Here is a 15,733-nt window from a genome sequence, read left to right as displayed (position 1 = left end):
GTTCTCCCCTCCCCCATTTTATCCTCACAAGAACCCTGTGAGGTAGGTTAGCCTTCATAGCTGAGTGAGGATTTGAACTCTGGTCTCCCAGGTCCCAGTCCATCCCTCGATAACCACTGAAGGGTACAACCTTCACAGGTAATCAGTTTTAACTTGCCTGGCATCTTGTATAAGACTTAAGTGTACACATGGAGTTGAATACACATGGGTAGAGATTGTATGGGTCAAAACGGGCTGCACTACTGCAGGTTGGTCACATTTTTGTGTCTTTCTGGATACCAAATATTCACAACCAGCACATGTACACATGATTGCCAATTGAACAGGGGGGACAAACCTGACTGTTCATTTACGGTATTTTGCTTTTGGACTTGTTTTCAGAAAGGTTCTTTAAAAAGGTTTTTTAAAAAAAAACTTTTAAAAACTAAAGCAGTTTTTTTAAAGCTGTATGTCCAAAGCAGCAGCTTTCTTTTCTCCGTCACCTTAAGTCTCACCTTAAGCCATGCGGCACCAACATGATGCCCCAGGGAGCAAAAGGGCCCTTTAGGTCTTCCCCTGACACCCATTAAGTCTCAACCCTGAACACACACTCCCTGCCCACCTTGGTCATTGGTTGATGAGAAGAGTTATCTCTTTCTATCCTTCATCTGGAAATCTGGAAGCAGGAGTTAATATGTGTTCTTTTAAGTATAGGAATCAAGAAGTAAGATGGTTTAGATTCTGTACTAAAAATAACAGAAAAGTCTAAAGCCGGCACAACATAATTTTCTTTTATTTTGCACATTGTAGTTCGTTCCAGCTGTTGCTTGTTGTGGATGAAGAGGGACAGGAAACTATTCAAGGTGAGGCTCTGCCCACAACCACTGGAAATTGCATGTAGACCTCTCTCTGGATTCAGACATGCCTGCACAAATTTATCACATACTGCCAAGCATAATTTTTTTCAGTCATAAGGTCTAGATACCTTTTATTAATTAAATAAATCTACACAAAATGAAAGCAGAGATTCTTAGGAAGCCAATTTTTGCACACAGTATTTCTTTATTTGTGTATTAGCATCCCAAACTCTCTTCAGCTAAGGTCAGCTCCCAAAGTGTTACATTCTGCCTTTTTTTCTGCTCTGCCACATAAATATGACATCTGAGTAGCCCTGATTGTGTCCAATCCTGGCCCACAATAATTGGAGTTTGTTTTTGCACAGTGTAGAGAGGTGCTCCCACTTTACTTTTTATTAAATAACAAATAAACTCTCCAGATGCCACCCTGTTGTTGCAAATGGTCAGACTTGATAGTCTGTTCCAGAGGTGGACCACTTTAATGGCCCTGGTTTCATACTGTCTTTGACATCTATTGCTGGCTATTTGATGGTTTGTATGGAGTTGTTCCTGCGATCTATAAACTGGGAAATCATTGCAACCGAAAAACTGCTACCATACTCAAAGGGCAAGTCGAACTCATGTAGAAAATAAGCTCTAGAGTCCCTTCAAACAAAGTATAAAACATCAGTTTCTATGTATAAGTTTTGACGCCATTTGGAGTGCAGACCTTCATCAGTTCTGCCCCTGTTCTGGCGACAAATTAATCGCAAATTGTTTCGATTGGGCAGGACTTCTGAGTGCTCTCCACTTCTGGGTTGCTCTCAGATACACCCAGCAGTCTTCCAAAACAGGAGCAGACTCTCTTCAGGGAGGAGCACAACTCCCTACTCCTTAGGGCATAGATAGCGGGGTTCACCATAGAGTTCACCAGACAGAGTGTGCTGCAGAAGGCAAACGCTTGCTTTATGGAGTCGTCTAGTTCGGCAAAGATGCTGTAAGTCATGAGAGCCAAGGCTGGTGACCAGCACATCACAAGAACCACCAGGACAATTACTAAGGTCTTGGCAAGCGTGACATCTAGTCTCACCTTTGTGTTCTGCTGGCCTGTTTGAATGTGGTACTTTTCCATGTACACCACATGCTTGCGGGCCTTCCAAAGAACATTCATGTAGGCATAGACAATAAATGCCAGAAGGATGGCCACCAAGACAATCCAGCTTGAGAGATATTTGTTGTCGACAAAAGGAAACAGCTCGGAGCAGGGGGAGCTGAGGTGGCAGCAGTTCCATCCCAGCAACGGCAGGAAAGCAATTAGCATGATGATGACCCAAAGCATCACCAGGGCCACCACAGCTCTTCTGCTCGTGACAAGGACTTTGTACTCTGTCGGCCTGAGGATACAGATGTAGCGGTCAAAGGCCATCAGCAGCAGGCTGCCGAGGGAGGCTGTGAAAGACGTGTTGACCCCTCCAAGTTTTAGCAAGAAGATGTCCTTTGATGAATCAATCTTATTGAAAACATGGAAGGTGACAAAGCTACAGACAAATATCATGCTGGCTAGTGTGTCTGCCAAGGCCAGGCTGCTAAGGAAGAGGTAGGAAGGCTTGTGCCGGATCTTGGGGGAAGAAAATATGAGGTATAGCACCAAACAGTTCTCCAAGATACAAAAGCTCCCAACGCTGTAACAGAGCACGGCAATGACAGTCTGAGCTGAATTGTCAAGTACCATGTAGCATTCCATGGGCGTTGCACTGGAGCCGCATTGAGAGGTGCCGGCCGTGGTGTTCTTGCACTTCTCCATGCCGGTGAACTCGAGAGTGAGCAAGCTTGTCTTCTTTTGCAGTATTTATGGTGCAACTGCAAGAGAGTTGGAAATGAGAGAACTTAAATATATAATAGTGTACAAATGCCATCAATGTATTCTGCTCAACTCCACCCTGTATTTACTAAGTTCTATCTGCAACACACACACACACACACACACACACACACACACACACCGCCCTTTTTAGCTGCATAGTTTCCTTGGTTGATTCCTTCCTTCCTCGTTTTACTATATACTGCATTTCATTTCTTTTTCTTCATTTTTTTTTAAACGCAAAACTGCATTTTAAAGAATTGCACAAAAGTACTCAGTCACATTTGTGTCTTCTATTAGGCCTCACAGCAAAAAAGGAGAAATGAATCTCAAAGATGCTGGAGAGGATGGCTATTTTATTATTCAATTAGCCCAGCATGTTTTGGCTCAAAGGCTTCTTTGTTTCCTTTCAAGTTGTCATCTGGCTGTCTTGGGAGACAATGGAGGAGTGCGCCTTTGAGGGTGAAGTCAAACTGTTGGAGAGTTATAGTGTCTGCTGAAACTGATACAGGAGAGACATGTTTTGTTGCAGCTGGGGCAAATGAAGGCATTCGGTTGTGCTGCTGCAGATGCACCAGGGCATTTCTTCTCTCTGCAGTCCTCCCAGTGGTCATTTCTCCTCTGGTCACTACTGTGGTCTGTCTCCAGGCACTATGGTCATCTGCGAGGGATTCCCACATGGCGGGGCTGATGTTGCCAGTCTTTATGTTTTACAAACTGCTCAAAAGTCATCCTGAGGCACTTTTGTCCTGCAAGATCTTTGAAATGGAGAATTTTAAGCAGTTTGTAAAGAAACTAGGAACACTTTCAAAAGGTACCTGAGCCAAAATTCAAAGAGCTAATTAAATGATAAAATAATAATCCTATCCAGCACTTTTGCAGTACATTTCTCCCTTTTCTTTACATCATTGGACGCTTCCTGGGTTTTGTACGTTAATGATTCTTTTGAACAATTATGTAACTAGTTTTTAATGGGTTTGTCGTATTTTAAATAAACATTCTACACCATGGGTAGGCAAACTAAGGCCCGGGGACCAGATCCAGCCCCATCGCCTTCTAAATCTAAAACTTTTACATGAGTAGAATGTGTCCTTTTATTTAAAATGCATCTCTGGGTTATTTGTGAGGCATGCCTGGTGTTTTTACATGAGTAGAATGTGTGCTTTTGTTCTTTGTGGGGCATAGGAATTTGTTCATTCCCCCCAATATAGTCCGGCCCCCCACAAGGTCTGAGGGACAGTGGACCGGTCTCTTGCTGAAAAAGTTTGCTGACCCCTGCTGCACCATCATGTAAATTGCTTAGAGGTCTTTTGCTCTAGTAAGTGGTATATACATTTTGTTAAAAGAAAAAGGCAGAATGAATGTTCAGTAACAAGGTTATCTGGAAGTGTCCCACTCCTCCACAATGGAGTAACAGCACAGGTGTAGCACTGTAGCCTTTTAAGAACATGCAGGAAGCAAAGCCTCTTCATCTTTTCATGCACTATACTGGTGCATCTACACTGTCTTTAAAAGATTAAAAACAAGGTATACATTTCATTTATATGTTTTCTTTTCCTGTACATGCATGGTTATGCAAAACTGCTAGTTATTTATTGAGGCTGAGTGCATGCAGATGACATTATGTAATGAAGTGTTTGTGCATTTAAGGCTAGCAGCGTGCGACATGCTCTGTGCTACTGTGTATAAAGCAGCTAATGGGAAAACCAAAACAATGATATAATAGAAGCAGAAGTGCTAAAAGGTGTTTTCTTTCTGAAGAGGAAGTTGTTTCCATCATGTTTCCTGTTTTCACAAGCATACTTCTTTAACTAGAATACCCTTAGAAACCCTTTTGGGGGGGAATCTAGCAAAGAGAAGTTAGGCAGCCTTTGATGCTACTAATAGAGCTCAATTAAATGGGCTTTGAAGCCTTATTCCAAGCCCTGGGTTAGGGTCCGCAACTACATGACATTCCCTATAACCTCTTGCCTCCAGAGCTTTTTTACAGCACCACATCTGCTTTTGCTAGCTCCTGTTTTCTAATGTTTGCTTCTGCCAAGCACACAGCATTCTGGATAGATTCTGGTCTGTGCTTTGGATTTTTGTAAACCTGGGCTACCTGACATAACTCCTTGAAACATCTAGTCATGACAGCTAAAGGAAACCTCCACACTCAAAGGCAACATAGCTAGGGAAGGAAGGCTCTGTCTATTTTTGTTTCCGCAGCTTCTCATTTTTGCAGTCTTATATTTGGTTCTCCACATTCTTGTAGCAATATGTGTGTGTGTTTTTTTTAAAAAAGTCTTTAAGAAAAATATTCAGCATTTTAATGTAAATCTCTCCTAATAACACCTTTTTCCATGTAGTTGTGACAAATTTACACCCTTTTGGTGAGCAATTTCTCCTAATATAATGTATTTTGGTAAGTTATTTTCACTAACACATTCAATTCTATGCACACTTTCCCTTAACATACTCTCTTTTTAAAACATTGGTTGGAGAAGTGTATCGCAAAATTCAGGTAAGTGTGAATTTCAAATGATGGCTGGATTTTGGTTCTCATATTGTTTTGGAAAGTGTGAATTTGATAGATTCAGCTTCAAATGTGAACTGAATTGAATTCCTCTTCCATCCCTAAGTATAGGTACAGTTCCTGGCTCTTAGAGGCAAACAACAGGATATGGCTATCCCCTGCTTCTGAGCTTCTCAGGAGTCTCTTGCTAGCCACTTTTAAAGAGAAAATATTGAGACCGAAGCTCCATCTTAGCACATCAACATCCATTCACCTTGTTTCTAATTAGGAGAGTGTACCTTGCATAGGATAGAATCACACTTTGCAAAAAACTGTGGGGCTGCAGCTGAAACCCCATGTTCTGACATCGTTGTTCATTGTCCTTCCTCCAACAATTTGAAGTGAAATGCAAAAGTGATAGAAGAAAGGGAGTAAGGCTGCATTCACAACATACATTTAAAGCACATTCAAAGGACATCCACACGACCACAAAGAACTCTGGACGCTGTAATTCACCCCTCATATAGTTACCATTCCCAGCAGCCCTTAACATAACAAGCTACAAAGCCCATAATTCTTTGAGGGAATTAATGTACTTCAAATGTGCTTTAAAGGTGCCATGTGTACACAGCCTTCTATATTACAGAAGATAAGAATTTGATAAAGGCCAGCCATTTTCAGCATTTCTGCTAATGAGCTGTTCCACTCTTTACAATCCCACCCAATGAGAGATAACATTAGTGAGCATTTAAAAAACAGTGGGCTGCTTCAGGAATAATGCCCAACTATGCTTTAGTATTAAATAAACAAGCCTGCCTGAGCCTCAAAACCTGTATGCTCCTTACCTCACAATCTCTCCTCTTGCATGGTCAGTAGATCAGAAGCATTTTAAACTAACAAGAGTTCCCTATTATGTCCAAACTCTGGATTGTGTGCACTCTGGTTAGTGAACAAACCAGGATCACAAACCATGGTTCGCTCCTGCTTTGTCTGAGCTATCTGTAGTTTGAACCAGGAATGGAGAACCTGTGGCTTTCCAAATGTTGTTGGATTCAAACTTCCGTCAGCCCCAGCCAACATTGCCAATAGTCAGGGATGACAGGAGATGTAGTTAAGGAAAGCAACATCTGGCGGGTCAGAGTTTAGCCACTCCTGATTTAAGGTAATCCCTATTCCATGGATTCTGACAGAGAACTGTCATTAATTTAAAATTGAAAGTAGGTGTTTTTGTTCTCTGACTCCAGCACATTCTCAGTGTTCTCCCTTGGAGCACACCTGAAGCTTGAGCAGGCTTGTTCATATAAAGCTAAACCACAACTTAGTGTAGCATTCAAAAAAGGCCTTAAAGACTTATTGAGATCCCTGAGATTTTCTCTCAATTTCATCTCACTCTCCTGCAATGAATTACTGCACATTTATTGACTAGAGAACCTGGATTATTTAGAAAGGCTCTCAAAAGCAGCACACTGTACTCTGCAGCTTCCCAGATGCATGTGCAATTATCAAATGCAATTTTCTTTGTAAGGTTTTAATGTTGGTTTTACAGTATTCAATCACTTTTCATGTAAAAAAAAATCATCAAAAGACCCTTTTACTCCTTGCTTCCAACTACAAATTTCAAATGCAGGATTGTCATAGACACCGCTGTAAAATGAAATTTTGGGAAGGACCTACCTGGCTGACTTCTTGTGATTTCCTCACCTGATCCGAAAGAGTTGCACAAAATCAGCCCGAATGTTGATCTCCTCAAGAGTCTGTGGGAAGAACAGATGTCTGGAGAGCCAAAACCACAAAGTAACAGCCTTTGCAAGAGAAGAACCACAGAAACCTGCAAAAGCTGAATCATGGCATGTCGGAGAGTAGAGGGATGTGGTAGAAAAAAGAAGACCATGTGAGATTCAGCGCTGGCTTGATCTGTGCTGGGACTTTCCAGGATTCTGTGCCTGGCTTTCTCTGTGCGACCTTTGAAATGGAAGGAAAGCAGGCAGGCATCAGCTCTGACAGGAGAGCAGGTGGCAGGAGTGGAACAGCTCTCCAAAGGCGGCCACCACAAAGGGCTTGTGGGGCAGAGATCTCTGTGTCAACATTTGCCACCACCAGAAAATGTAAGCAAAGTTCTAAAAAGAGCTCAAAGTTGTTTGCAAAGAGCACTATTGTTTGTGACACTCACACTAATTTCATTTGTTCCACTGTTGTCTCTCTTCTCAAGGAGGTTTTGAAGCTCCAGAATTTGGAGAGCCCTTGGGCAAGATGGTCTCAGTGAACCCTCCTTCTGGGTTGTCCCCCTTGTTACTCTCTTCCTTTGGACCCAGTCCGTACCACTGCCCAGACAGAGAACGCAAGGGAAATGGAGGCTGTTACTCTTTCTCCCTGATCTTCTTGCACACTTTAGAAAGGACAGGTGAATGAAGAGGAGGAGGAGCAGGGTAGGGGTGGCAGCAATGGGTCCTTGCTGGGGTGCTGGGACATCATCAGACACCTGACAACTAGCCCTCTTTGAAACCCTGCAAAAACCTGTTCCCTAATGAGGAGCAGGACAGAAAAGCAAACAAACAGGTAGGCACGTTAGAAGCAACAACAGTGATTCTGCCAGTAAGGGACATTTGAGCATATTTCTTATAAATGCCAATCTCATGAAGATTGCTGTCTGGAAATTTGGGCTATGTTCAGAGTCCTGTTTACTGTGCACTTAGTGCCTTTCCAGTGATTGGTCTTTAATCCATGTGCATACAAAGTTATTTGGGTATGTTCATATGACTGCTTACTCTGCATCCACTGCACTCCCACTGCTAATTTCTGAAGCCGCACTGACACAACATTAGCCACAATCCATCTTGATCCTGTAGTTTTACAAATTCTACCATCACCATCAAGGCTTTCTGGCTGACAGGAATGCATCAAACCGTAGTATTTGTCAAACACCCTCCAGGGGTGGCTGGTGCCCACTGGGAATGGTGCAGCAGAAGGCAGGAAGACCAATAGCAGATGGAGTCAGTGCCAATGAGAGGAGCCAATTAATTCTAATTTGCCCCCATCCTCTCCTCTGCTGAGATCTACAAAGGCAACACTTGGGCTATGTGCACACCATACATTTAAAGCACAACTCCCCCAAAAGGAATATTGGGAGCTGTAGTTCCCCCCACAGAGCTACAATTCCCCAAACTGTCAACAAACTACAGTTGCCAGGAAGCTTTCTTTTGGGGGTGATTTAAATGTATGGTGTATACCCAGCCTGAGAGGAGGAGGAAGCTCATAGGCAATGCTGTCCCCTGGACTGGATGTAAGAAGATGGGCAGGTACAGATGAGATGAGATGGGCATTCTCTCTATGGTTTGGGCTGTGAGATGCACACCTGATGATGCTGTCATTAAGCAATGCATCCACACATGCGAATTGGCTGTTTCCCACATATCTTTTAATGTTTAACGGACTATTGTATTTTAATATTTTGTTGGAAGCCACCCAGAGTGGCTGGGGTATAAATAATAAATTCTTCTTCTTCTTCTTCTTCTTCTTCTTCTTCTTCTTCTTCTTCTTCTTCTTCTTCTTCTATATTGGACCACACACCCATTTTCCTTAAGTCAAATCTTAGAAGTTGAGCATGGTGGCATGCTTGTGGTAGGTCTGTGCGGCTTTGGGTGCAAAATCTAGAGGCTGACAGGGGCCCTCTGGTGATGAGGCAAACACACACCTAAAACCCTGTCAATATTTTTCACTGGGGAAAAACAGGAACAGAGGAATCCAGGAACTAGAGCATCGTGGGAAAAGAACAAGACTGGTTATAAAAATTACAGGTTTACAGTCTCAGAAGAAGGATTGCTTCTTAGCTGAAGAGAACATGGCTCTTATCTCGTGCCTTTTTGGAGTGGAAAAGAGAGGAAAAAGTCACCAAGTGCAGCTGTGTTTGCACACAGAGCAGAAAGAGATAACAGCAACATATTGCGAGAGAATCCGGAAAGATTTGCCGCAACGTACAGTGGTACCTCGGATTACAAACACCTCAGGTTACAAACACTTCGGGTTATAGACTCCGCTAACCTGGAATTAGTACCTTGGGTTAAGAACTTTACCTCAGGATGAGAACGGAAATCGTGTGGCGGCAGCGGGAGGCCCCATTAGCTAAAGTGGTACCTCAGGTTTAGAATGGTTTCAGGTTAAGAACGGACCTCCAGAACAAATTAAGTTCGTAACCAGAGGTACCACTGTATTGCGAGAGAATTCAGTGCTCCTTTTTTCCTTCTGTGCCTGCATACCAAACAGTACCTGCTGGAGGAAACAAACCTCCTGAATCCTTTGAAGCCTCAAAAAAGTACTGAAAGCAGGATTGTGTGTAACTGCCCCAACACCATCATGAGCACAAATCATTATGAATGCACAATAAATGGGACGTGTGGAGGGGCCCTCAGATGGCTAAGAGTGATGTAGCTGAAGCAGTGGAGGTCACTGACAAAAGCTGATCAGGATACGAGAGCAGAGAGAAAACTACTGTGGGGGCTACAGAGGACTTTGACAGGAAGGTCATGGAGCTTGTGCTGGATTTGGGAATGAACAGAAAGTCAGTTGAGGGATTTGAGAAGAGATGCATCATGTGATCAAAGAGATGAGAGAGGTGGATGAGTTTAGCTGCAGAATGCTTGTTAGAGGGGGTCAAGATGGAAAGGTACCAGCTGCCTGAAGATGCCCAGCAGGGACACCAGGTCTAGGGGAGGGAGCTGAAAAGAGGAGTAGGCTAGTTTCTCCCACAAAAATTTACGGTTCTGAGAATAGCTTCTCTAATAGATTTCATTTCACATCTCTTGTTAAGCGTAAATTGGCTGTGATCTTGAAAAGCAAGGATGGAAGCACCTTTCCAAGTTATTTGTTCAATTTTGCGTAGCTTTTGTAAAGTGGAAACTTTTTAGTGGAAACTTTTTCAAACCCAGCAATAATTACATCGTGTGGATGCTCCCCTACTTTGGGCTTGGGATAAAGAGCTCAATGCACTCTTTTCATACCCTCTGATTTCAGATTTAAATCAGGAAGAAGGGTATTAAGACAGTCGACAAAAGTTTCAATAATATTATTATTTTCCACATTTTCTGGGGGCCCCTTCACCCAAATAGTTTCCCTTCTATTTTTGTCCTCATTGTCAGCTAACATGCACAAGATTTCCTGTTGTTCCAAGGTAAGTGATTTTAGGACTGCTTTATTTTTTAAACTTGTTTCCTTAGCCTCTGGAGTGACTGAAGTTGTTCCCCCCCCCCAATTGAGCTGTGAGTTCTCTGAGCTGATTTCTAAGGGGCAACAAAAGTTTCACCCCAGTCTTACATTATATCTGTTCTAAGTTTTAAAGGAATCCTCATCGTAAAATCAGCATCTATTACTTTGCCACCTTTTCTCGACTTTTGAGCTGTGTTTGAACAAATCTCAGAGTTGGAAGGACCAGTGCTTGTCCAGCTGCCACAAATGGCGAGTGCTGAGGGGGAGGGCTGTAACTGTCATTGCAGACTGTTGCTGTGAAGCCATCTGAATTGAGACAGGGGTCTGTGCTCTACAAGCTGCCTTCTCTGCTCCTCTTTCCCTTGATCTCTTCGAAACCCTTCCCATTCAGAGGGCAGCCCTTTTCTTTATGTTACAACTGTGTTAAAAGTGGCTTAAGCCATTTGCTTTCTCCTGTGGCAAGCAATCTCTGAAGAGATCTAGAAGTCTTCACTTACCCCCTTCTAACCACAGTAAATCTCTTTAAAATTAAATCAGCCCCACCCGTTTTTGTTCTAATTATGAGCGCTGTAACATGTCCAGACAGAATTCGCTATTTTGATAAGCGTTTTTTTTAAGATTTAGAGTTATCTAATGTAAACATCTGTGAGCCCTGGGGTTGGGGAGAGAAAAGCTATTCCGCCATCTTGTGGTGGTGACGTCATCCGCCTAAGCATCCTCTTGCAAAACTGCCTGCCTGCCTGTGCTTAAGGTTTTCTTGGTGCTTTACAAAATCTGTTGGGCAGTCTAGGCACTTGTCAGCCAGGAAGCCTTGCTGGTGATGGTGGCCATTACTTGAGTCTCCTTAAAAACAAAGGAAAACAAAACATCTGATAAGTCCTGTCCACCCCCCCACTCTAGAAAAGCAGAGCCTCAGCATGCAGTTGATATTGGGCCAGGTGGACCAGTGGTCTGACAGAACAAGGCAGCTCCCCTGCACTTCCCCAGCTGCCACTCTTTTGCCTTTACTCTCAGTTCAGGAAGTGAGAGTGATCCATCTCCTCAGTAACGCAGCAAATTCACCTCAGCCAGGCAGCAGGAGGGGGGCAGGGAGGCACTGAAGGTATAAATGACTATCAGACTTTGAAAAAGTGTTATCATTGGATCAAGTTCAATGTGTAAATAATTGCTACTATTTTGACTTTTATTGTGTTATCTTCCTTAGTGGGCTGTGGAAAACACTATTATGAATAATGCTTTTTATAGGGTAGGATAGTATGCACTGAGATGAGTTCATGGAACCAAGGGATCAGTAGCCTGGTAAAGTTTGGGAACTACTGACCTAGGGGGTTAAAACTTGCTGGGTCAGCCAGGCCAGCCATTCCAAGTCCTGAGCAGGCCTTGTCCAGTAAGGAAGGCAGAAAGCTCTTTCCACAAACCGGGAAAACCCAGCACAAAATAACTTTTAAATTCTCTGCCTTCTTTACCAGGCAAGGCACTCAGCATGTGTGCTCAGTGATGCTGTTCTGAGATCTCACAGGGCTGTCTGAGTTCTCGTGAGATCTCACATCAGCACCCCCAGGCAGGCATGGCTCTGGAAGGGTGATGCTCACACGGGCACAGTTTGAGCATAAGCATTCTTAGATATACATGCCACCCCTGGAACATACCGTATTTTTCGCTCTATATCACGCACCAGACCATAACACGCACATAGTTTTTAGAGGAGGAAAACAAGAAAAAAAATATTCTAAACAAAATAGTGGATATATGATTTTTGTGGTTCATGCTGTGGCCACAGTAGCCCAATGCAAAAATCCTGAGGATCCATGTAGATCCATGCTTTGTAACCACAGAGGAGGGAAGGAAAGGGAACCATGGATCCTCTGCTCACGACTGCAGCAGATCCCCCCTGCCACCCGCAGGCATTCGCTCCATAACACCCACAGATATTTCCCCTTACTTTCTAGGAGGAAAAAAGTGAGTGTTATGGTGCAAAAAATACGGTAACCACCACGCAATATAAGCTGCTGAAGAAGACCTCTGAGGTGTACTCAGTTAAACCTCCGTTAAACCTCATCCAGTGGATGTACCCTGGCAGAGAGTCTCAGGTGAAGCCCTTCCACAAGCTGCTCAATAAGCTGCTCAAGAGTGATTTTGGATGCTTCCTGGACAAGCACAAGACCCTCCTGTGATACTATGATCAGCTGTATTCCACAAAGCCAAGATTTCCATTTTCTGAAAACCAGATCTCCGGAACCTTTACCTGGAAAAATGCTTTTGACAAGAGGTCTCTCTTCGTAGGATCTGTCCAATTTGCTTTCGCAAGTCTAGGCTGTGGGAAGACTCATGTGTTGTTCAGTAATGGAGCGTTGGCTAGCATCATTAATAAAGTATCTTCAAAGAAGCCCTGCTTGTTATAACTAAGGGAAACTTGCCACAAGCACACTAAAACTGTAGTTCCAGTTCATGTTTATTATAATTTATATATCCCACTCTACCATGGGGGCTTTCAGCCTGGTTTCATACTCTCCAACATTCCTCAGATGAAAATAGGAACTTTTCTCATTCCCCCACAACTGACCCTCATCGATCAATGGGGCTTACTCCCAGGTAAGCACATATAGAATTACAACTGCAGTTTCTTTTTTAAGAAAGTAAATACAGTCTGTCTGCCTACAGTTCCCTACCATCATCATCAGCATCACACTCACATGTTAAACACTGCTCAAATTGTTGATCATCTCTCTATACAGCATTTATTTTAAGTGTAAGCCAAATAATTCAAAGAAACAGGCAAATGATTTATGCAAATAATGTTGATGCACATGACACTTTCCAAAAAGACAAGGCTATGCCCCAAGGAGATTCCAATCTACATTTCAGATAGGGAAGGCAGCAGAAGGAACGGAGTGTGGGAGGGAGAACCAAAGCAGTCAATGAGGCAACAGGGACACATCTCCACAAATGCCGTTCCATGTACTTAGGCTACTATAAATGAATAAACATAAATTAGAGTCAGTAAATACTTTCATCTTACAAGTACCTTTTCTCCCAAGAAAGCTGGACCCTTTGGATAGCAGATCAAAGCTCCAGGTGGCTTTATAGATGGGATGCCCCGGTCTGGATGCTTTCTGAGGTTCTCTCCATTCCGCCGCCTGGGTTCCTTATGTTGCCCTCCTTCAGCAACTGGGCACTGCACGCCCTACGCCTCTTGTACTCATTGGCTCTGCCAGGGCATCCATTCCTGACTGGGTGGTAACTGGCCAAGGTTCACCCTCCTCTCCTAAGTAGAAATGCTCTGCTGTGCATCCCTTCTTGGAACAAGCATGGGGGAAGAAACCCTCCTTTCTGTTTAATCAGCACTCCAGTCAACCTCAGTTGTAGATCACCTTCCAGAGTTAGATTTTCCTCCGAGCTACAAGAAGTGTTTTAAGTTGCAAGCCAGAGCAGGGAAGTATTTATTACTTCTCCATCTCTTGACTTCTGCAGGAGTCTGTCAGCCAAAGAATGCGCTCAGTCTCCTGTGGCTTTGCTATGCATCACCTTTGCTAAGAGCTCAGTGGTGTGGTTAAACTCTTGTGGTGATTCTGTGTAGGTAGGAAGGCAGGCAGGGAGATTGCTGCATTTGGAAGACTTCATAAGCCCCTGATCAGCATTATCTAACCATTGTATAGGGATTGATTAAACTACCCATTTCCATTCTCATTTCTAGTTCCCCACCTGTCTGCAGCAATATGTGTACACACACACACACACACACAGTGGTACCTCGGGTTACATACGCTTCAGGTTACATACGCTTCAGGTTACGGACTCAGCTAACTCAGAAATAGTACCTCAGGTTAAGAACCTTGCTTCCAGATGGGAATAGAAATCATGCTCCAGCGGCACGGCAGCAGCAGGAGGCCCCATTAGCTAAAGTGGTGCTTCAGGTTAAGAACAGTTTCAGGTTAAGTACGGACCTCCGGAACGAATTAAGTACTTAACCTGAGGTACCACTGTATATATAACCTCCTCACAAAAACATTGTGCACATTCTAGAGCTTGTCTGCACCTAAGTTTAGTGTATTCAAATTTGTTTAGGTTCCCATTTAAGCCTGTGTACACACATAGCCTATGAATGCACAGGGGCTGTCCCCCCCCCAAGAGTCTGCTTTTATACATGGTGGTTTGCAATTGTACACACCTTTGCATGATAACGTCATCTACTATCCGTGTTGTCTGTATACACGTGGGCATGTTTACGAACTAGTGTGTAATGGTGTTCTCTATCCAACTTCCCTCAATTAGTGTTTTCATACTCTCTCTCACACGCAGGTGGCTAATTTAGTGTGTTGCTTCCTATTTTGCCTATTTCATCCTTAGGCAAGTTAAACATGAGGTTGGATGTGGGGCACAGTCCTGCAATGTTAGTAGGTCTGTCCCAGTGGGAGGGGGACATGAGAAATCCCACTTTGTGTACACATGCACAAAAATGGAGTATATGTGCAGGAATCTGTGAGCTATGGAACAAGCCCAGTCTATTCTAGTTTTTAAAAGCACAAGATCCAATAGAATCATTAATATAAGACGAGATGGGTAAACGGAGCCTCCATGTTTTGAGGAAGTGTACTTAGGTCAGTGGTGTAGCATAGGTTGCCAGAGCCTGGGGCCATGTGGAGGGGATGGGGTGGGAGGGAAACGGACTGCGTACGCATGAGCGTTCAACTGTCTAACGGTGTCCGCGTCACCCAAGAGATCACAGCCACAGAGATAAGAAAAGAAGAGTCATTCCATTGTTTGAAGAGATCATTTCCTGGTTCACACGGGGAAGCCATTTTTAAAAGAGCACAGTGGCAGAAACGTGCAGCTGTATTGAGGCAGTACTGGGTGTTAAAATTCTACGCCACTAACACTGTATGCTTAAAGCAGAACAGCAATGACTGGTTGCTGCTCAATCACCTACGGTTAAAAGGCAAGAGCAAAACAATACAAAATGCTACATCTGATTTGTCAAGTGCCAATTTTTTTCCTTTGGATTTTAATTTTTTTGCTTCTCTCATTCAGGTGCTTCTCTCTTATTTAAAATGTACAGTGGTACCTCTGGTTATGTACTTAATTCGTTCCAGAGGTCCTTTCTTAACCTGAAACTGTTCTTAACCTGAAGCACCACTTTAGCTAATGGGGCGTCCCACTGCCACCGCGCCGCCGCAGCACGATTTCTGTTCTCATCCTGAAGCAAAGTTCTTAACCTGAAGCACTATTTCTGGGTTAGCGGAGTCTGTAACCTGAAGCGTATGTAACCTGAAGCATATGTAACCCAAGGTACCACTGTATTTAGCCCAACTCTTTACTGGTGTGCTGTACTGCCACCTGTTGGGGGGGATGTGCCATCACCAGACC

The 15,733-nt window shown here is 43.5% G+C and overlaps 1 protein-coding gene across 8 annotated transcripts; it reads right to left on the bottom strand.

The window, feature by feature from the left end:
- Positions 1-754: 754 nt before the first annotated feature.
- On the bottom strand, positions 755-14,035 carry CNR2 (cannabinoid receptor 2). Of its 8 annotated transcripts, none has more exons than XM_082231910.1 (3): positions 13,395-14,035; positions 6,845-6,924; positions 755-2,675 (listed from the first exon to the last, which is right to left on the bottom strand). In XM_082231910.1, exon 3 carries the CDS (start codon positions 2,617-2,619, stop codon positions 1,579-1,581), a length of 1,041 nt encoding a protein of 346 aa, XP_082088036.1. In that variant the 5' UTR covers positions 2,620-2,675; positions 6,845-6,924; positions 13,395-14,035; the 3' UTR covers positions 755-1,578. The 8 variants fall into 8 exon arrangements, with proteins under 8 accessions (XP_082088036.1, XP_082088035.1, XP_082088032.1 ...); XM_082231909.1 differs by lacking the exon at positions 13,395-14,035 and adding an exon at positions 10,867-12,011; XM_082231906.1 differs by lacking the exon at positions 13,395-14,035 and adding an exon at positions 11,164-11,205 and having other exon boundaries at positions 6,845-7,132.
- Between the last annotated feature and the right edge of the window lie 1,698 nt (positions 14,036-15,733).

The sequence above is a fragment of the Podarcis vaucheri genome (assembly GCF_965113315.1).
Source record: "Podarcis vaucheri genome assembly, chromosome: 7".
NCBI classification, from domain to species: Eukaryota; Metazoa; Chordata; class Lepidosauria; order Squamata; family Lacertidae; genus Podarcis; species Podarcis vaucheri.
The sequence above is the reverse complement of the archived record's forward strand: the minus strand, read 5'-3'. Positions and strand labels throughout refer to the sequence as shown.

Coding starts and splice junctions, on each gene's coding strand:
- CNR2 (XM_082231910.1), bottom strand. CDS start 2,619: ATGGAGAAGTGCAAGAACACCACGGCCGGCACCTCTCAATGCGGCTCC.